We start from the raw sequence: 21,400 nt of genomic DNA on the forward strand, positions 1-21,400 counted from the left end.
CTCAAATCATATTTCCACCATATCCAAATCTGTGAGAGAGTTGAGTGTTGGGGAGACTATCATTTGAAGCACAAGAGCAAGGAGTTCATCATCAACACACCATCTATTACCTTTTGGAGAGTGGTGTCTCCTAGATTGGTTAGGTGTCACTTGGGAGCCTCAGTCAAGATTGTGGAGTTGAACCAAGGAGTTTGTAAGGGCAAGGAGATCGCCTACTTTGTGAAGATCTACCCTAGTGAGGCAAGTCCTTCGTGGGCGATGGCCATTGTGGGATGGACAAGGTTGCTTCTTCGTGGACCCTTCTTGGGTGGAGCCCTCCGTGGACTCGTGCAGCTGCTACCCTTTGTGGGTTGAAGTCTCCATCAACGTGGATGTACGATAGCACCACCTATCAGAACCACGCCAAAAATCTCCGTGTCTATATTGCGTTTGCTCCCTCTAAACTCCTCCCATTTACCTTCATATGCAATGATTTACATTCCGCTGCTATACTCTTAGAATTGCATGTGTAGGTTGATTGCTTGACTTGTGCTAAGTTGCTAAAATCTGCCAAGACTTAAAATTGGGAAAAGGCTAGATTTTTATTTGGTCAAGTAGTCTAATCACCCGCCCCTCTCTAGACATACTTTCGATCCTACATTAAGTGACTGGAGAAGCCTCCCGCAAGCTTGAGAGAGATTCTCTTCTTTAATTTGCACAAAGTTAATTATTTCCTGTAAGGCAACTTGTTTCTTATGAGATGGAAAATATTTTTCAGAGAAGTAATATATCATATCCTGGGGAGTACGCACACAAGGAGCAAGAGTATTAAACCATATCTTAGCATCACCCTTTAACGAGAAAGGAAACAACTTAAGAATATAGTAGTAGCGAATCTTTTCCTCATGAGCAAAGAGGGTGGCTATATCATTTAATTTAGTAAGGTGTGCCGCAGCAGTTTCAGTTTCATAACTGTGAAAAGGATCAGATTCAACCAAATTAATTAACTCAAGATTGACAGAGAATTCATAATCCTTATCAGTAACAAAGCACAGAGAATAGCAAACTTAGGATCATGCTTCATTTTCTTCATCATAGATTATTTTCTTTAAGCTTACATAGTAGTTTCTTAAATCTTCTCTGTCATTACAAGCAAGAAATTCTCTAGCTATCTCCCCATCCATAACATAACCCTCAGGTACCTTAGGCATTTCAATTCTAGGAGAGCTAGTTCTGATAGGTGAATCATAATTCTCATCAATTTTAGCATTTTCGGTTTGTTTAGCTTTAGGAAGTTGTTCATCAAAAAATTCACCTAGTGGCACAGTTTCATCAAGCATAGTACTAGAATCGTCATAAGCATCATTCATAGCAGAAGTAGCATCATCAATTACTTGCTATATATCAGAATTAACAGCAGGTGGTGCTGTCGTGAGCCTATTCAAAATAGAAGGTGAATCAGGTGCAGAGCTAGATGGCAGTTCCTTACCTCCCCTTGTCTTCATAGTGATCAACATATATAAATCCCAAATGACTCAGCAAATAGGGCTATGGTCACCGGCAACGGCGCGAAAAAAAGGTCTTGATAACCCACAAGTATAGGAGATCGCAACAGTTTTCGAAGGTAGAGTATTCAACCCAAATTTATTGATTCGACACAAGGGGAGCCAAAGAATATTTGCAAGTATTAGCAGTTGAGTTGTCAATTCGACCATACCTGGAGAACTAAATATCTGCGGCAAAGTGATCAGTAACACATTAGTACGATAGTTTGATAGCAGCGGTAACAGTAGCAATAGTAACGGTAATAGTAGCAGTTTTATAGTGATTGTAACAGCGACAGTGACGAAAGTAACTTAGCAAAAACCAATATGAGAAAATCGTAGGCATTGGACCGATGGTGCATAATTATGTTGGATGACATTCATCATGTAACAATCATAACCTAGGGTGAGACAAAACTAGCTCCAATTCATCAATATAATGTAGGCATGTATTCCGTATATAGTCATGCGTGCTTGTAATGAGAACTTGAATGACATCTTTTGTCCTACCCTTCCGTTGCAGCGGGGTCCATAAGGAAATCTAAGGGATATTAAGGCCTCCTTTTAATAGAGAACTGGAACAAAGCATTAACACATAGTAAATATATACGTGAACTCCTCAAACTACGGTAATCACCGGAAAGAATCTCAATTATTGTCATCTTGGGGTATGCGGATCATAACACGTAATAGGTGCATACAACTTGCAAGATAGGATCAAGAACACAAATATATTCATGAAAAAAAAATGGTACAGATATGAAATCATGGCACTCGGGCACTAGTGACAAGCATTAAACATAGCAAAGTCATAGCAACATCAATCTGAGAACATAATGAATACTAGAGATCAAGCCCTAAGAAAACTAACTCGATTACATGATAAATCTCATCCAACTCATCATCGTCCAGTAAGCCTACGAAGGAATTACTCACTCCCGGCGGTGAGCATCATGAAATTGATGATGGAGGATGGTTGATGATGACGACGGTGCCGAATACCCCTCTTCGGAGTCCCGAACGGACTTCAGATCAACCCTCCCGATGAAGAACAGGAGATGATGGCAGTGGCTTCGTATTGTAAAACGTGATGATTTCTTCTCTCTGATTTTTTTTCTGGACAAATAGGTACTTATGGAGTTGGAGTTAGGGTTGCGCGAGTTGCCAGGGGCCCACAAGCCTGCTAGGCGCGCCCCCTATGCTTGTGGCGCCCTGGTGGCCCCCCTCTGGTATTTTTCTGTGTCAGTATTTTTATATATTCTGGAAATAATCTCCGTAAAGTTTCAGTTTAATCTAAGAACTTTTATTTCTGCGTAAAAAGAACACCATGACAATTCTGCTGAAAACAACATCAGTCTGGGTTAGTTTCATTCAAATCATGCAAATTAGAGTCCAAAACAAAAGTAAAAGTGTTTAGTTTTTTATGCTCCATTTTGTGACATGTCTGCTCCAACACTTCATCAACACCTAGCAATCGGAGCACGCAGCGAGGAACGGCGCCGGTGCACGTTGACCATGGCCGGGACGACAGGGGAGGGACGACCGCATCGTAGTCGAGAAGGAGCGGCGCCGCGAGGTCGGGGTGCGGTGGCTTGCCCGGCTAGGCGCAGCACTGGAAGGTCGTCGCACGCTGCATCTTGGCCGCGAGCGGGGAGACCGGCAGCAGCAACAGGCGAGTTGCTCCTCTAAGGTCCGCGAGCGGCGCGGCGCGGCCAGGGCGAGAGGGGAGGGGAGGCGTGGCGCGACAGGGCGAGCTCGGAGGAGCACGCCGGCAGTCGAGCTCAAACCGCACACCAGCGCGACGAGGCACGACACGACGAGGGCGACATGGCAGGGCGAGCACGGCTTAAGGCGAGGGGGAGAGGGAGGCGCGGCGCGGCAGGGTGAGCATGGAGAAGCGCGTAGGCGAGACGAGGCACGGCCAGCACGGCGTGGACGGCACGCCGAGCGGGGAACGGCGAGCATGGCAGATAGAAAAGAGAGAGAAAAGGTTATGCGAGTGGACAGAGAAAACCTCTGGTTTGTGTCCAGCTCCAACCTAAATCTAACACAAATTTAAGACATAAATGGGTCCGAGCAAATACTAAACCGACAAAAAATAAGAATATGTCTACGTTGGGCAATATTTTTGTCAGAACGGACACAAACAGAGAGTATGCCTGGGCGCGTTGGAGTTGCCTAAGGTAGCTCCTCGTCTCTCGCGTCCGCGCTGAGACATATCACGAGTTCACTACCGAACGACTGAAAATCAAGACGTGGCAGGGCCTATGCTATCACGAGTTCACGACCGAATGACTGAAAATCGACTTTCAACACGCTGCCGTGTCCCCTGTTTAACAACACGGACACTGCAGATCGTGGCCTGGATCGTCTCCACAAGCCGCTCGACGCATAACTCTATTTTGCAGAAGCGGTTCTCGAAGCAGATGGTATGCACACCAGGATGACGAGCGTAGAAATCGCGAGTTGCGCTGATCAATGCTCTATCTCGAGACACTGCTCCACGTTCAACTTTTAGCTGAATTTCAAAGCGAACAGGGTCTCTGCAGAGAATTGCACGAGACGGCCCAATCAAGCGCAAATATGGATTCTGCAAGCATTCGTCAATCACCCCGTTAACTACTAATCAACAAGAGATGAAAAAAAAACTCAGGGAGACATGTGCAGAAATATACCCCCAAAAAAATGAAAGCAAAGATATTATACGTACGTGTTGCCTGATTCTTTGGGGCGCTATCCTACTGTGCGCGAAGAGAAGGTTGCGATTGTTATCGACACTGTCCCGAGCAGCAACCACACCATACACAGACAATGGCAATTTGAAGCCACCTTTAATTTCTGTTAGTTTAATGGAGAGGATCTGCAAGGTCTCCGCGACGATAGCATCGTCTAAGCTGGGTTTAGGTGTCAAGTGTGTGAAGTGCATGGAGCTCAATTGCGCTGCATGCAAGCACCAAAGAGAAGCATGTGTTAGAAATCAAACATGAACTAGTCTTAGATAAGCAAAAGGGCAAATATATTCCCTTGCCGCTTGTACAAGGAAGGTCGATCAACCAAAGGTAAAAGGATGGGAGGAATTGAAAGCTAGCTACCTAAAGAAAATTAAAAGTGCATGCATGTCAACTCACTTGTGTCTTCGAAGAAACCGCACCCCTCGGGTCCCTGTCTAGATTCCCAGGCCCTTCTGTAGCAAGCGAAATCCTCTTCCTCAGCGGCTATCTCCTCCTTCTCCATGGTTAATTCTTGGACTGATTTGCCTATGTCCATATCATCCATCTTGACCTCAGCCATCTGCTTCCGTATGTCCATCTCAACCTTGGTCGTCTGCTTCTGCTTGTCCATCTTGACCTCGGTCATCGGCTTCTGCTTGTCGATCTCAACCTCAGTCATCTGCTTCTGCTTGTCAACCTTCAGGTCGATCATGTGCTGATCACTACTCTGGATGTCAGAGCCATGGGGAAGAAATCTTGGCAGCTGCTGCTGCTTCCCGGATTCCTCTTCCATCTCGAAATCCATGGATGGAGCAGCAGCACAAACCCTGTATTTCCCCTTCTTATGCCCCTCATGTTTCCCCTTCTTACGACCCCCGTGTTTCCCCTTCTTACTGCCAAGAGACTGATCATTACTCTGAATCTGAAGGCCACAGGGAAGAAGTTGAGACTGCTGCTGCTTCCTGGATCCCCCTTCCATATCCGTCTCACGAGGCAATGGACCAATCACCTGCTTCTCCATGAAGGTTTTCGCTCTGACTGCCATTCCTGCCTTGGCCATTTGCTTCCCCTCCACCTCATCCCACACCCAATTAGGTATACTCTTTAAAAGAAAGTGCAAGTTACGAATTGCTTCACTTGTCCTGTGATACACTGCTGACAACTCTTCAATCTGCATCTCAGGGTAGAAGTTGACCGCGCCTCTGCCTGCCTCCATCATCTCTTTGAGCACCTGCACACAGGATTCGAGCTTTGAAAAGAGTATAGACTGCTGCTGCTTCCAGGTTTCCCTTTCCTCCGAGAGTGATATGTGTGACTTGTTTGCCATATCCTTGACCTGTTCCCCCAAGAGGGATTTGCGTCTGTCCATCTCAACCTCTGGCTCATTAGCACCACCATCCAATATGTCTAACTTGTTTGCCACATCCGTCGGCTGCTGCTGGGTCTCCAGAACCGTGACTTGTTTCTCTTTGAGAGATTTGCCTCTGCCCATCTTAACCTCTGTCTCATCACCACCACCATCCAATATGTCTAACTTGTTTGCCATATCCCTGGGCAGCTGCTGGGTCTCCAGAAATTTGACCTGTTCCTCCGAGAGGGATTCGCCTCTGTCCAATTCCACCAATTTGGATACGGACAAGTCCAAATTCTGGAACTGGGCCCCCAAGGTTGTCGCCACATCGTCATTGGTACCTTGCGGACAAATCTCATGGTGGTTATGCACAGATGGTTGCTTCTGCTGTTGTAAGAGATGCTTAGGAGGGAGAACTGGATCCTCCTGCTTCCTGCAATGAGGAGGAAGAGGAAGGGCATGAACCTTAGACTGGATATCAGGGCCGCAACAAATAACTGGCTGGAGTGTGGACGACTCATCCTCAGACTGGATATCAGGGCCGCAACAAAGAACTGGCTGGAGTGTGGACGACTCATCCTCAGACTGGATATCAGGGACACAAGAAAGAACTGGTTCTAGTGTCGGCGACTCATCTGTATTTAATATGATAGAATCCATAGGCGACTCATCCGTATTTACTACTATGGAAAAATCCCTCAGTGATTCATTGGTATGTGTCACTGAATCCACCTCCATCTCTGGTTTGAATTTCCAGTCGGCTATTGGCACCTGCTCCTCTAAGACAGGAGATTTGCCTCTATCATCACCACCACCATCCAATATGCCAGACTTGTTTGCCATATCCTTAGGCTGCTGTTGCGTCCCCAGAACCATATCCTTGGGCTGTTTCCTCACTTTAGCCGCCACGCTGCCTAATTCAGGATATTTTGCCACCAAATCAGGTGTTATGCCTCGCTTCTTAGCAGACCTGAGCCTATATTGTTCACGTCTGTATCCGTCGAGGGCGATCCATAACGCAGGTTTCCCAAGCGCCAATGAAAACCCCTCCCCACTTGTCGTTTCAGCCCCCTCCTTCACCACCTTCATCCTTAAATTATTAATCTCCGCCCTCAGATTTGCCTCCTCTGTATCCAGTTTCGCGATCAGACCACTCAAGAGTCTGCGCTCCTGGGAAGAGACGGCTCGATCCATGGGCTCGCCCTTCTTAATGTTACGAGGAGGACGAACTGGAACCTTACTCTGGATCTGAGGGGACCGGGAAAGAGCTTCAGACTGCCGTTCCGTAGACTTGCCGGAGTCCCCTTCCGTCGCCATCTCACGAGGCGCCGTCACCTCGACTTTCCACACTCCGCCGCCCGCCGCCGCTCGCTCTTTTTGTGTGTGTTCTACCGCCGCCGCCGCCGCTCGCTCTTTTTGTAACTTAGGGTTTCTAGAGAGGCAGGTCCGAGTGGGATATGCTCTCTGTTTTTTTCCTTTGAGAGGAGTGAGAATGGGATGATTATATATTCCGTCTCAGGCTCAGCCTGGCCGCGCACCGGATCAAAAAGGCTCAGGCTAAGAATGAAAAACTGCACAAGCTTGGGCCAGCCCAACTAGAGACTTAAGTTTGGGTCAGTTTCTTCTTCTTTATACGTGAACGGAATTTTTTCTGGCATTTTCTATGTTCTTTTCACCGACTTTTTGGTTTTTTATTCTATTTAATTTTCTATTTTTATATTTTCTGTAACTTTAATTTTTATCCTTAAAAATAATGATTTTTCTAAAATTTGGTAACGTTTTCTAAATTCGCCAACATTTTTTAAAGTATACGCACATATTTAAGAAATACACTTAAGGATTTTACAACAAAAATTAAAAGTTGGTAAATTTTTAAAATTAAAAAAAATCTAATTAGATAATTTTCTAACATGAAAATTTCCTATTTTTTGTATTTAAAAAAACATAGAAACTCTAATACAATTCTAAACAGCTGAAAATGTTTTTTTATTTTTAATGCAAATCTGTCAAAACAAATCAAGCAACTGGTATTTTCATAGAAAACAAATGGAAAACCAATGAACCAGAAGGAAGGAAAGAAAATCGCTTAGAGGAGTGCTCGACGAAACGCCAAAGTGGGCCAGCCTAGGACCGAGTGCCACGTGCATTTGGTCAAATTTCTCAAAAAATACGTGCATTTGGTTAACCATTTTTCTTTTAAACATGGTACAGACGCATACACTTATATATACACGTGTACACTCATCCCTGCGAACACACGCTGTATCCCTGTGAGCATCTACGAAAGACTGTGATGGCACATCATCCTGAGATTGACGAAGTCACCAAAGACGCTTTGTACTCAACGGAACGTCCCCTCCTACTGAACGTGTATCGCCGAAAATCCTGCAATAATTTGGAAATAAATGCAAGATGAAGGTAGAACATGCACAAAAAAATTGGGGGTATCACTGTTCATCTAACCATCCAATTAGTTGGCTGGTCAATCGTTTTCTATCGTGCCATTATTCAAGTGCTTTTGCTTTCCGACGGGAGAATCCTTGTATGAGATTCCTCGAGCTTTCGAGAGACTTACCCACCGTGGAGACTTTCCGGCGAATGCCGGTGACTGGCGTGATGTCGATTTTCCTCTTCCTTTGATCTCGTCTCTCCTTCCGTTAATCCTCTTGAGATAATCTTCCTGTTCTCCAATCTGTTTTCCCATCCCTAATCATATCTGCCGCTGCTCAATCCCAGATCTTGTTATCTTCTCAGCCGGAATCTTGTCGGCAGGACCGGATCCATCTTGGTTCTCCTCGCCGAGCACACCTCAGTAGCCTCGACTTCCCTCCTCCCCCTTTTCCCCTCTGGATCCGATCTCTTCCTTCCCCTCCCCACACACACACACCCCGCCCCCGGTGCTGCTGTTGAGTTCCTTTGCTGGTCAGATTGGAGAAGTTATCAAGTTGGACAGGCTGCTGGAGGACTGGCGCAAGGCTTTATAAGGTACTTAAGCTCACATGAAGTTCATTGCGTGGAACTGTCGAGGCATGGGCAGAGGCCTCATGAACCACAAAATGCTCTTCCTTGGCAGACTCATTCACTCCACAAAAGCACAGGTGGCCTTCATTTCTGAAATTAAATCATCAAAGGTTAAGTCCTCCGATCTTAATTCACGTTTTCATATGAATAATAGCATTGTTATTCCATCTCGAGGTAAATCTGGGGGATTGTGGCTTATGTGGAATGATAATGTTCAAATTACAGTTCATCTAGCAAATTTTTATACTATCTTGGCCACTGTGGTGAATTCTGCTACTGGATTGCAATTCGGACTTGTGTGTATATATGGCGACCCCTATCATCGCCAGACTTATCAGATATGGGATCAAATTGCTGATTTTGTTTATGATAGCCCCGGAAAGATGATATGCATGGGTGATCTTAATGAGATACTGTATGACATGGAGAAGAGTTCGGCCTATGTTAATTCTAATCGGATGTATGCCTTTCGTTCTATGCTGAAAAATTGTGGTTTCTTTGACCTGGGTTATAGTGGACCAGCCTACACTTGGACTAACAAGCGTTTTTCCTCTAAGCCCATATATGAGAGACTGGACAGATGCTTAGTGAATCCAGACTGGTGTGAGCTTTTTCCTAATACTAATGTATTCAACTTGCCCATTATTTTTATCCATCATGCTCCCATTTTAATCTCCACTGATGGACAGTACAAAAAACCAAGGCAGGACTTTAAATTTGAGAATTGGTGGCTTATGGAATCTGACTTTCAATCTCATGCGAAATCTGTTTGGAGAAATTCTGTCAATAAGCCTTTTTGTGCTAGAACTAAACATCTTGCAGGAGCTCTTAAAAAGTGGTGCAGGAAAAAGAAGCCTCTCCAACAAGAATTAAACTCCTTGGAGCAAAAGATCCAGCAGATTCAGATGATTCCATCACAGGTTCGAGATCATAAACTTGAGGCTTCTCTTATTTCTCAATATGAAAATAACATGATCAGATTAACTGAATTCTACAGTCAAAGGGCTAAAAAGCATTGGGCCAAAGATGGTGACAGAAATACTTCTTATTTTCACCAAGTCGTACTAAAAAGGAGGAGGAAAAATACCATTATTTCCATTAAGGATGAAAATAATATTATTCATTTTGACCCTAAGAAAATAGCTCAAACTTTTGTTGATTACTTCAGGCATATTTTTTCATCTCCGAACGCTAATACTGGCATGCCTTTCATTGGAACTCAGTTCCCATTTCAGAACCAAGATCAAGACTTCACTTATACTATTCCAGATAAGCAGGAAATTTGGCAAACATTACAGGAAATGAAAAGAAGAGCTTCACCTGGCCCAGATGGATTCAATGTGGAATTTTATATTGCAAGCTAGAGCTGGATTGGTGATGATGTTACTTCCATGGTGAGAAATTTCTATGTCTCGGGTGTGCTTCCATCTCATATCAATGACACTCACATAGCTCTTATTCCTAAAAAAACTAGCACCTCTTGTTCCCACTGATTACAGGCCTATTAGCCTTTGCAATGTTATTTATAAAATTATTGCTAAAACTCTTGCTAATCAGCTAAAGGCTCATTTACCTGATTATATCCATCCTACACAACAAGCTTTTATTGAAGGCAGGAGAATATCTAACAACATTATCATAGCTCAAGAGATTACTCACTCCTTCTGCCTTAATTCTTGGAAACAGGAAGCTTTCATGATAAAAATTGACCTTGCAAAAGCTTTTGATCGTATAGAATGGATGTCGATGTCAAAACCGGCGGATCTCGGGTAGGTGGTCCCGAACTGTGCGTCTAGGCGGATGGTAACAGGAGACAAGGGACACGATGTTTTTACCCAGGTTCAGGCCCTCTCGATAGAGGTAAAACCCTACTCCTGCTTGATTAATATTGATGATATGGGTAGTACAAGAGTAGATCTACCACGAGATCAAGGAGGCTAAACCCTAGAAACTAGCCTATGGTATGATTGTTGTTCTTCCCTACGGACTAAAACCCTCCGGTTTATATAGACACCGGAGAGGGTTAGGGTTACACAGAGTCGGTTACAATGGTAGGAGATCTACATATCCGTATCGCCAAGCTTGCCTTCCACGCCAAGGAAAGTCCCTTCCGGACACGGAACGAAGTCTTCAATCTTGTATCTTCATAGTCCAGGAGTCCGGCTAAAGGTATAGTCCGGCTATCCGGACACCCTCTAATCCAGGACTCCCTCAGTAGCCCTTGAACCAGGCTTCAATGACGACGAGTCCGGCGCGCAGATTGTCTTCGGCATTGCAAGGCGGGTTCCTCCTCCAAGTACTTCATAGAAGATTTTGAACACAAAGGATAGTGTCCGGCTCTGCAAAATAAGTTTCCACATATTGCCATAGAGAGAATAATATTTACACAAATCTAATCTGCTGACGTATTCCGTAGCTTTGACATCACACTACGGCCAAGCCTTTATTCGAATCGTTTTTACTGTCCCACCTCAGCGCGTTTAGCGAGGCGGTTTCCTTGGCACGTCCTGTCGAAGCAGAGATCGTGTCCCCTTTATTTACGGGATTCTCATCAATACGGACGTGGGTAACCCAATCGTGCCCGTTGGCATGTTTTCTCGATTAAAGGCGAGTCTCAAACGGTTACGGGGAGGGCCCTTGGTATTCAACCTCTTATAAAGAGACCAAGGCCTTACTCCTTTCTTTCAATCTCAAACAAGTTCGCCCTTCGCCTCGAGTTCCAACACCCAAGGCTCCAGATTTCAGGCGCTTCGGATCTTCGACAATGTCCGGTTCCGACCTTCGAGGCCGATGGATGCCCTCCTCTGTTACGGAGGAGGACGTGCTAAGGCTGAGAGAGGCCAGGTTCTTGACCGGCTAAATCTCGCATAGGTTGCCTGCTCAAGGGCATGCCATTCCCACTCCCAAGCCTGGTGAGAGCATGGTGTTCATGTCTCACTTCCGTCAGGGGCTAGGCTTCCAGACGGATCCCTTCGTGAGGGGGCTCATGTTTTATTATGGGTTGGAATTTTACGACTTAGCTCCGGAGTCCATCCTCCACATTTCCTCATTCATCGTCGTGTGTGAAGCCTTCCTCCGTGTTACTCCTCACTTCGGACTATGGCTCAAGACCTTCAAAGTAGAGCCGAAGATGATCGAGGGACGGCACACAAAGTGCGGAGGCGCTGTTATAAGCAAGAATGCTGATGCTCCATGGCCCGAGGGCTCTTTTCAAGAGGAGCTCGGCTTATGGCAACGAGAGTGGTTCTATATCACTGCTCCCAGGGGCACCAAGTGGGTGACGCCACCTGCCTTTCGCTCGGGTCCCCCACCACAGCTAGCGTCATGGGTCAATAAAGGACTAGACTGGGGGCCATCCAAGGACGTGCCCTTGTTGCAGGGCCGCATCAGGGATCTCTTAGAAAGAGACCTCAGCCTGGTCAAAGTGACGCAGGTCATGCTAATCCGCCGAACCCTGCCCGGCAAACGTCGCTCCCTTCGCATGTGGGAGTTTAATCCGGAGGGACCGCGAGCTCTCCAGCATTTCATGGGCGCAACGCCCGCGGAGATGTATAAACTGTTCTTCGGATCACAAGCAATGTGTCCGGACTTGACCGAGGACGCAGGTCTGAGCTGCAATCGTCCGGATACTCAAGTAAGTAGCCTTGTGCCCAGACTCACTATCCGTATATTTGTCATAAACTTGCCCCTAAAAGAGTTGTCCTTTAAACAGGAGTGGATAGCGAAAGCAAAGCTGATCAGGTGTCCGGCTCCCCTCCCCGAGACCATGCCGGATCCCGTGCTAGTCAGGATGTTGAAGATTGTGCCTTTGGAGGAAAGCAAGGGAGGGGACAAGGAAACTACGGCCTCCTTGAAGGAGGCTGTTCGGAAGGGAGGAGTCGAAAACTCCTTTCCTCAAGGGAAGAAGAGGATCGCCTCTGAAGACCCGGAGACCATGGCCTCAAAGCGGGGGAAGAAATCCTCGTCAGAGGGTCCTACGCCGGGGGATACCTCGGCCGAATTATGCCCTCAAGGGGATCAGCCCTCCACCAAGTCGTAAGTAGAGAGAGGTTTTCTTTTTAAGAGATGAGAGAAATCCTTGCTTTATATCTGAGGAAAGTAACCAAAAATTTACCTTGTAGCTCGGACCTCGGCCCTTCTCAGCAGAGCTCGTCTTCGGGGGACATTCTTCCGGAGATGATGGAGAGCGGAACGCCTCCCCCTACCATACCGCCTATTGAGGCGGGCGACCCTGAGGTATCGTCACGGAGGGTTTCTCCGAATCCGGTGGGGCCGGAAGGTAGTCGTCTGGGCCCCCAAAGCCCTCCGCGTCCGGCCTTCGAAAAGGGCCATCGGACGAGTCCGGCAACGTCCGATGCGCGGTCGGAGGAGCTGAAGGATCTGCTAGGGCGAGCGTCTATCTCAGAGGAGCACCGTGCATTGATGGGTACGGTGATTGAGAGGATTTCATCCGCAGAGAGCGGATTGCACGAGGCCGTCAGGAGTTTACTGACAGGTTTTGAGGTACGTGAAATAATGTACCCTTCCTTGATAGTTGCACATAAAGAAGATGCTCCCTGTGTAGATAGTAGCCCCTGAGACTCTGTGCGTTGTCAAAAGTGACGGCGCGCAGAGGATCATAACCCCAGGTCCAAAATGTCGCCTTCATATGTAGGTGGCGAAGTGTCCGGCGTCCAGCTGGATTGATGAATTTGCCGAGCTAAAGCGGCAACTTGACGTGGCAGATGCTGACATCGCGCTTGTTAACAGGCGGCTTGACGAGGCACAAGGTATGTAATTCCTCTGGTGGCACCTGGTAAGAGGAGCTTTATGCCAGTATCTTACAATATGTGTGCTTGATGCAGATGGTGCTGCTGCCATGGAGAATCTTCGGGCGGAACTTGCCCGAGCCAAGGAGCAAGCCAGAAAAAGTGATGCGGCTGCCGGGAAGGCAATTGAAGAGCTGAAAGCCGAACAGGCTACTCACTGCCGAAGCAAGAAGGAAATGGCCGAGATGGCCGTGAAGCTGAAGAGCACTGCTAACCGTTGCAAGTTTCTTGAAAAAGAAGACCGGGCGGAATAGACGGACCTGGAGAAGGCTGTTGCCGATGCCAAGGATGCTCGCTCTGCGATGAGAGCTATGAAGGAGGAGCTGCGTCAGGCCGGAGAGATCACGGCTGGAAAGCCCTTTATGCTGCGGAGGAAGTTCTGTGATCCTAAACATGCTCCATTAGACCGAATGTGGAGTACGGCGGACACCTATCTGGATTTGGCAGCGAGTGCTGCAGATGTGACCGAACACTTTCGAGATCAAGAAGATCGCGAAGTGGAAAAGCTCTTCTGGTCGCAGTTCCATAATCCAGAGCATCCGCTGTTAGTAGCCGATCGTCTGGCCGAATGGGCTGAGCTGAATAGGTTGTCCGGACTCTCCATGAAGTGTGTCATGAGCCATCTGTGGCCGGAGAGGCCAGAGCCGAAAAGTTATTTCAACTTGGTGCAGCAGTTCCTTGGTGCGGTGCCGCATATTAATGCGATGAAGAGGTCAGCATGCATAGAGGGTGCACGGATGGCTCTTGCCCGTGTCAAGACATACTGTGCGGAGATGGAGACCACCGTTGTTGCATCCCGAGATTCGGACGAAAGCCGAGTACCTGCCGAGCACTATTTTCAGGAAGTTCTTCAAGGCGCTCATGTGACAGAGATGCAGTGCTCGAAGGATGTTATGTTCAAATAGCATATGTTATTGTAAAACAATGTTTTGATAAATTGTAGAAGCTTTTTATACTTGTGCCTTCAAGTATTGTAACACCTCCTGTGCGGCAGTTTAAGATATATATATATATAATCTGAAAGATGGCAGTTGTCGGCTTTAGCCCCCACGCAAATATTGCGGGGGTGTTCGCAAAAGGCGCGTTTTCACACTTGATCCAACGTCTTGGTCCTACAAAGGAGGTGATAGCGCAGCGAACTAGGCAATCGGACTATAATGCTTTAACACTTTCACTTAGCCATAGGAGTTTGACAGTGAGGCTACTTATATAGCCTCTGGTGGCGCCTGCGCTCGCCCGAACTCGGGGCGCGTATGTGCCTGGCCGGGAAGCGACCCTTCGTTAATGCGGAGGAATCCTAAAGATTCCGGTGAGTCATCGAGTGGTTGACCAGTCTCACGCTATATCATGACAGTCAGTTTTCGGCTTTCTCTACTGAGGTGCTCGCCTGGCCGAACCGGGGCACAATCGCAGTAGTTCTCCTGGTGCCACCTTAGCTGATAGAGCGGAACGTAAGGCAGCAAAATACAGGAGCCGGGCAACCCAACATTTGACCAAAGACATGATTCGAAGCTGATGCATATAAGGCCAAACTCGCGACGCTGAACACTCCCTAAAGTATTCGGTCTTTATGAGGGCGGGCAGGACAACGCCCTTAGTTATAAGCCCCTAGTGTCCAGGTATGCGCAAAATTCTGACGTGGCTACATGCCAAGACGCCAGCCTCCTCCTTGGTTATACCAAAAAAAACCAGAGGATGTGTATCAACAAGAGACAGTAAAAAAGGTTTACGCAGAGTCTTAATCCGAAAAGAATCCTTAGAACGGGTCCCTGCTGCACGTCTGCGCCTGTGTCTCAGTTGTGCCATATCTTGGACGTGCGCAGCACGGTGTTCATCTGTAAAAGAGAGGAACTTAGTTGAAGAAAGGTCGTGCTAAACAGAAGTTATACTAAATAAACAAAGTATAAATTGAAATGGGTAAAATTGAACTTGATTGTCTCTTATTTTATATGTGCGGAGCCCCTAGTACAGGGGTATACGGCTATTAAGCCTTTATCAATGATATTTTTATGCAGGACTCGTCTAGTCGTGTCCGTGGTCTTAATGACCTGTTTAGATGTTTTGGCTGGTGAAGCCGTATTATTGTGGGGCTGTTAAGGCAGCCGCACAATCCTCCGTGCGGGAGGCGCACTCAATGCTTTCCCTTTAATGAGATGATGCCTCGTGGACCGGGCATCTTAAGCATAAGAGATGCATAATGCGGAATTGCGTTAAAGCGGTCGAAAGTTTCGCGTCCCAGTAGTGCTTGATAGCTGCTTGAAAATGGGGCGATATGGAAGGTTAGCCTTTCGCGACGGAAGTTGTCGGGGGAGCCGAACATAACTTCTAGCCGGAGAGAACCCATGCAATGGGCATCCGGGCCTGGCGTTGCCCCTTGAAAGGAGGTTTTGCTATGGCGAATTTTTGTTGGGTCTATCCCCATGTGGCGGATTGTGTCCTGATATATCAGGTTTAGACCACTGCCGCCATCCATCAGGACAGTTGTAAAGTGGAGTCCGCCGATTATTGGATCTAATACCAAGGCAGTCCAGCTTGCGTTCCGGATACTTCTAGAGTAATCCAGATGGTCGAAGGTGATCGGTTTTAACAACCAGTGGCGAGACTCCTTTGGGATAGGCCGTATGGCGCGTATCTCTATGGGCGCCGCTCATTTTGTTATGTGAAGTGAGTTTACTGTTTTGACTTCTTGTGGAAATTTTTTTTGTTTCCTGGTGCTCTGCTTTTGGGCTTCATCATCGTCTTCACTTGGTGTGTCGAGCCCCTTGTGTTCGGCGTTGAGTTTGCCGGATTGCTTGAAAACCTAACAATCTCTGTGGGTATGGTTTGCAGGCTTCACGGGAGTACTGTGTATTTGACATATCTTGTCCAAGATTTTGTTTAAGTTGGATAGCTCGTCCCTGTTATCCTTGAGGGGCGGCTTTTTCTGATTCCGCCGAGAGCTTTTGAATCCGGCATTGACTGCCGTGCTCTCCGGTCTGCTTCCCTTAGTCCGGTGCTGGTCCTTGTTGCGTTGCGGTTTTCCGTTTCCATCCCTAATTTCGGATGTACTTGGGTCGCTGGTGCTACATCTTGCCAGCCAGCTGTCCTCTCCTACGCAAAAGCGGGTCATGAGGCTTGTTAATGCGGCCATTGTTCTTGGCTTTCTTGGCCGAGGTGTCTGGCGAGCCATTCGTCTCGAACGTTATGCTTAAAAGCTGCTAGGGCTTCGGCGTCCGGACAGTCGACTATCTGATTCTTTTTAGTAAGGAATTTGTTCCAGAATTTCCGGGCTGACTCTCTGGGCTGTTGAGTTATGTGACTTAGATCGTCTGCATCCGGAGGGCGGACATAGATCCCTTGAAAATTTTCCCGGAAAGCGTCTGCGAGCTCTCCCCAACTTTCAATGGTGTTTTCGGGAAGGCTTTTGAGCCAATGCCGAGCTGGCCCTTTAAGCTTGAGGGGTAAGTATTTTATGGCTACGCGCAAGATTCTGCTTTTTCAGGCTACGCGCAGTGGCAACGAGCCTTTGGTGAAGGTTCTTCTGCTCCATGAGCTTGTCCGGCGTAAGGTCATACGGAATGCTGTTCTCGCCGGGGACGGGTTGTTCGGTTTGTTTATCCAAGTTGCCCTGTTCGGACGTTTGCTCGAGGGCATGTTCGTCGTCCGCCGGCTCGTCCTGCTCTATGGCTGGGTCTGTGTGGCTGCTGTCTTTGTCGAGGCGGGGCTTGGAGCGGCGTTTACGTCGCCGCTTTGATTGCTTTTCGAGAGAACGATCCCTCGTTGCATCCCTGTGTTCCTCGTCGTTGCTTCCTTTAGGTGTGTCCACCATGTACACATCATGAGATGAGGTGGCTATCCAGTGCCCTATAGGTGTTGGTTCATGTTCGTCTCCTACATCGTCGTCCATACCGTCGATGTCTTCGGAGTCGAAGTCGAGTACGTCGTTTAAATTATCGATAGTGGCTACAAAGTGGGTGGTGGGTGGGCTTCGAATTTCTTCGTCGTCCGCATCCCAATCCTGCCGGTCATAGTCCGGCCAGGACTCTCCTGACAAAGAGAGAGACCTGAGTGATTTCAGAATGTCGCCGAAGGGCGAGTGCTGAAAGATATCTGCGGCGGTGAATTTCATGATCGGCGCCCAATTGGCTTCGATTGGTAGGGGAGCGGAGGGTTCGGAGTCCGGAGAGGAGTCCGGCGCCTTGGGGTCACGGGCTTCACAGGGGACAAGGCTGGTATTCGGCTTGATCGCCATAGAGATTGCAGCCCCCGAGGCGGTGTCTAACCACCCATCCTTGATTGGTGAGGTCGGCTCCGAGTTAAGGGTCGGAGCGGACACAGGTGCGGCCTCCAGGGCACTTTTCGGCGGCAGAGCTAGATCGTGCCCATCGTGACAGTGTGGCGCGCTTGGCAGTGGCTCAGATCCGTCGAAGATCAAGTCTCCACAGTCGTTCGCCGTGTAGTTTAAATTTCCAAATCTGACCTGATGGCCAGGGGCGTAGCTTTCGATCTGCTCCAGATGGCCAAGCGAATTGGCCTGCATGCGAAGCCGCCGAAGACGAAGATCTGTCCGGGGAGAAAAGTCTCACCCAGGACTGATCGCTGTTGATGATTGGAGGAGCCATCGGGCCTCAAAGTGACGACACAGAGGAACTCTCAATGAAAGCATCAATGTCAGTGTCAAAACCGGCGGATCTCGGATAGAGTGTCCCGAATTGTGCGTCTAGGCGGATGGTAACAGGAGACAAGGGACACGATGTTTTTACCCAGGTTCGGGCCCTCTCGATGGAGGTAAAACCCTACTCCTGCTTGATTAATATTGATGATATGGGTAGTACAAGAGTAGATCTACCACGAGATCAAGGAGGCTAAACCCTAGAAGCTAGCCTATGGTATGATTGTTGTTCTCCCCTACGGACTAAAACCCTTCGGTTTATATAGACACCGGAGAGGGTTAGGGTTACACAGAGTCGGTTACAATGGTAGGAGATCTACATATCCGTATCGCCAAGCTTGCCTTCCATGCCAAGGAAAGTCTCTTCCGGACACGGGACGAAGTCTTCAATCTTGTATCTTCATAGTCCAGGAGTCCGGCTGAAGGTATAGTCCGGCTATCCGGACACCCCCTAATCCAGGACTCCTTCAATGAAACTTTATTGTCAATGCTTTGTCTCGTTTAGGGTTGCATAATCATTTTATCAGTCTTATCCATGCTTGCATCTCTACCCTTGTCTTTTCCGTCATTATTAATGGCCAATCATATGCTAGATTTCATAATGCCAGGGGTATCAGACAAGGGTGTCCGTTATCACCCTACCTCTTTGTGCTTGCCATTAATGACCTTTCCATCTCTCTACAACATAGCATGAGGCAAAGCCAGCTAGCAGGTATTACCCTTGGACCAAATTGTCCTCCCATTCACTCCCTTTTGTTTGCTGATGTTCTTCTCATTTGTGGCCAAGCCTCCATTCCTGAAGCTACTATGATGGAATCCATTATCCAAAAAATTCTGCAAAGCCTCAGGTCAAACGCCAAATTGGTCTAAATCAGCCATTATTTTTAGCAAACATGTTCAGCCTGAAACCTATCTAGCCATCAAAACTATCTTTCCAGTCCCAGATATTGATGCAAGGTCCATCCACTTAGGCCATCCTTTGATTCTTCCCGCGAAAGATAGATCCTCAGCTTATAATTTTATATTTCACAAGTTCAGCTCAAAATTGAGTGGCTATCGGGCTAACAAACTAACACATGCAGGCAGGCTCGCCCTCATTAACTCTGTTTTAGCATCCATACCAATCTATTATATGTCGAACATCCTTTTCCCCAAAAAGGTTTATCTCTAAGCTAACTGCCATCATTAGGAACTTCTGGTGGACTGGAATCAGAGATGAGCCCACTACCAAATCTCTATGTCTTAGAGCCTGGAAAGATATTTGCTCCCCTAAAATTGAAGGTGGTCTAGGAAGAAACTTGCAAGCTCTCAATCAGGGATTAATTGTCAATGCTGCATGGAGAATAGCAGAAAATCATGATGATCATCTTCACCAAATCCTCAAATCCAAGTATTTCCCTGATTCAGCCTTTTGGAGAGCCAGCCCTAATGTTCCCAAGTCAGTCTTTTGGGCTTCTATACTAAAAGTTAAACCCATTCTCGAAGCTCATTCATTTTATCAAGTCACTTCTGGGAACATCTCTGTTTGGAGCACTCCATGGTGTCATATTTGGCAAAGCATCTATGATCATTTAATTATTCAGGATGACCATTTTAAATACCCAGCTTTGGTTAAAGATTTATGGCTCCCAAACCAAAAGATATGGGACAATGCTCTCATTGACATGCTTTTTGATCAGCTGGCGGCTGTTATCATTAAACAAACTCCTATTATTCAAAGTGATGATAAGGATATACTCTGTTGGGACCTCACTCCTAATGGCAAGTGCAATTCTAAATCGGCCTACAAGATTTGCTTGCAAGTTATGCAGGAACAGGGTGAGCCTAGGCCAAGGCAAGTATCTACACAGGTAAAGCTCCTTCTCAAACAAGTTTGGAAAAGCAAGACCATGGCACCAAGGGTTCAAACTTTTGCTTGGAGAATTCTTAGAAGAGCTATCCCTATAGGTCAGAGAGCGGGTAGATTCACTAGTCATATTAGTAAATACTGCTCTAGATGCGACTCTAAAGAGGATGACATTCACCTATTTTTCCTCTGCAACTTTGCTAGAGCTGCGTGGTTCTCAGAGCCATGGCTAATTCGAATTGATATTGTCATCCAAGATTGCAGGAACATAACTGAAGCTATACAAGCCATTCTTTCTATGCAACATCCCTACGTTTCTCTTGAAAATGTTTTTACCTTTTTGTGGTGCTTATGGAAATCCAGGAATGAAAATTTGTTTGGCAGAAAACCAGGCGAGCCAAAGCAGATCTTCCAGGCAGCAAAAGCAATTATATCAAGTCAAGCATTGGTGAAGTATACAGAGCAGGAACAACATATCATCACTATGACGAACTGCAGCAGCTCCAACTCAATCATTAAACAAGGAGAAACCATCAAATCAGATTTATTTATTACAGATACCAAGGTTTTCTGTGATGCCTCCTGGGAGAATACAAAAGTTCCAGGGAATACAGGTGCACTGGCTACAGGAATAGGAATATATATACAAGGCGTTGAGCAAAGTGACAGCTACACCATAATGATTCAAGCCTCTACAACTACAACATCTTCTCCCTTGCAGGCTGAAGCATGGGCTCTCTTGTTTGCAGCAAAGATTGCTAATCATCTCAACATCATCCAGGTTTCCTTTCTCACTGATAACCTGATCCTGGCAAGAGCAGCAGCTCAGAGAAGCATTGATTCATGTAAAGTTGGTTGGGAAATCAGGAAGGAACTTGCAGATTACATTCACATCATGAAAGAACTCCAACCTCAAGTATTTCATATCTCAAGAGAGCTAAATGGAGTTTCTCATAACTGTGCACATCAGGTACTCAACAACTTGGTTGAACCTATCTTTAGTTGTGTTAATTCAGCTCATAGAAATAGGCCATGTCCTGTAATTCAAAAATTGCAATATTCTCCTTTACAGGGCGTTGTAATTCATGCTGTAAAATGTTTATGGGCTGATATATATTTATGGCGCCTTTCCCTATTCAAAAAAAAAATCCTTGTATGAGGATCACTCATTCTTGCGGCAAATATGTCAGGGAAAAACACAGAACTCTATACGTGGGCCGATCCACTCGGCGTTTCATGCAGGGAATCTATCGAACATGCTTGAGCGACTTTCTTTCGCTCAATTTCTCTCTTCTAGCATCTTAACCAGTTTCCCTCCAAACCCTTTAAAAAAACCAGTTTCCCTCCAAAAATCAGCTGTTGGAATTTCTTTATAGATTTATAACAAATTGTAAACATGAATATTTTCACGGATTTTATAAAAAAGCTCAAAGATAAAAAATGTTCATACATTTAACAATACTCACAAGATTTATGAAGTGTTCACAAA

At 46.6% G+C, this 21,400-nt stretch overlaps 2 protein-coding genes across 9 annotated transcripts; one reads left to right on the top strand and one right to left on the bottom strand.

The window, feature by feature from the left end:
* Positions 1-3,622: 3,622 nt before the first annotated feature.
* Positions 3,623-7,054, bottom strand: LOC125539976. Its single transcript, XM_048703533.1, has 3 exons — positions 4,652-7,054; positions 4,234-4,463; positions 3,623-4,113 (listed from the first exon to the last, which is right to left on the bottom strand). Exons 1-3 carry the CDS (start codon positions 6,900-6,902, stop codon positions 3,805-3,807), a joined length of 2,790 nt encoding a protein of 929 aa, XP_048559490.1. The 5' UTR covers positions 6,903-7,054; the 3' UTR covers positions 3,623-3,804.
* Positions 7,055-8,098: 1,044 nt separating this feature from the next.
* Positions 8,099-21,190, top strand: LOC125539977. 8 transcript variants are annotated; one of them, XR_007297125.1, is made up of 4 exons: positions 8,099-9,526; positions 9,830-10,000; positions 10,293-10,466; positions 20,275-21,031. XR_007297125.1 is itself a non-coding variant. In XM_048703534.1 (3 exons), exons 1-2 carry the CDS (start codon positions 8,585-8,587, stop codon positions 9,968-9,970), a joined length of 1,083 nt encoding a protein of 360 aa, XP_048559491.1. In that variant the 5' UTR covers positions 8,099-8,584; the 3' UTR covers positions 9,971-10,000; positions 20,275-21,031. The 8 variants fall into 8 exon arrangements, 3 of the variants coding, with proteins under 3 accessions (XP_048559491.1, XP_048559492.1, XP_048559493.1); XR_007297127.1 differs by having other exon boundaries at positions 10,327-10,466; XR_007297126.1 differs by having other exon boundaries at positions 8,100-9,526; positions 10,342-10,466.
* Positions 21,191-21,400: the final 210 nt, after the last annotated feature.

The sequence above is a fragment of the Triticum urartu genome, chromosome 2 (assembly GCF_003073215.2).
Source record: "Triticum urartu cultivar G1812 chromosome 2, Tu2.1, whole genome shotgun sequence".
In the NCBI taxonomy this organism is placed as follows: domain Eukaryota; kingdom Viridiplantae; phylum Streptophyta; class Magnoliopsida; order Poales; family Poaceae; genus Triticum; species Triticum urartu.

Bases quoted from the DNA above. Each gene is read 5' to 3' on its own strand.
- LOC125539976 (XM_048703533.1), bottom strand. From the start codon at position 6,902: ATGGCGACGGAAGGGGACTCCGGCAAGTCTACGGAACGGCAGTCTGAA. The intron at 4,464-4,651 runs GTGAGTTGACAT...GCTTGCATGCAG, and splicing joins CGGTTTCTTCGAAGACACAA to CGCAATTGAGCTCCATGCAC. The intron at 4,114-4,233 runs GTACGTATAATA...GAATGCTTGCAG, and splicing joins CCCAAAGAATCAGGCAACAC to AATCCATATTTGCGCTTGAT.
- LOC125539977 (XM_048703534.1), top strand. From the start codon at position 8,585: ATGAAGTTCATTGCGTGGAACTGTCGAGGCATGGGCAGAGGCCTCATG. The intron at 9,527-9,829 runs GTTCGAGATCAT...ATTGGAACTCAG, and splicing joins TTCAGATGATTCCATCACAG to TTCCCATTTCAGAACCAAGA.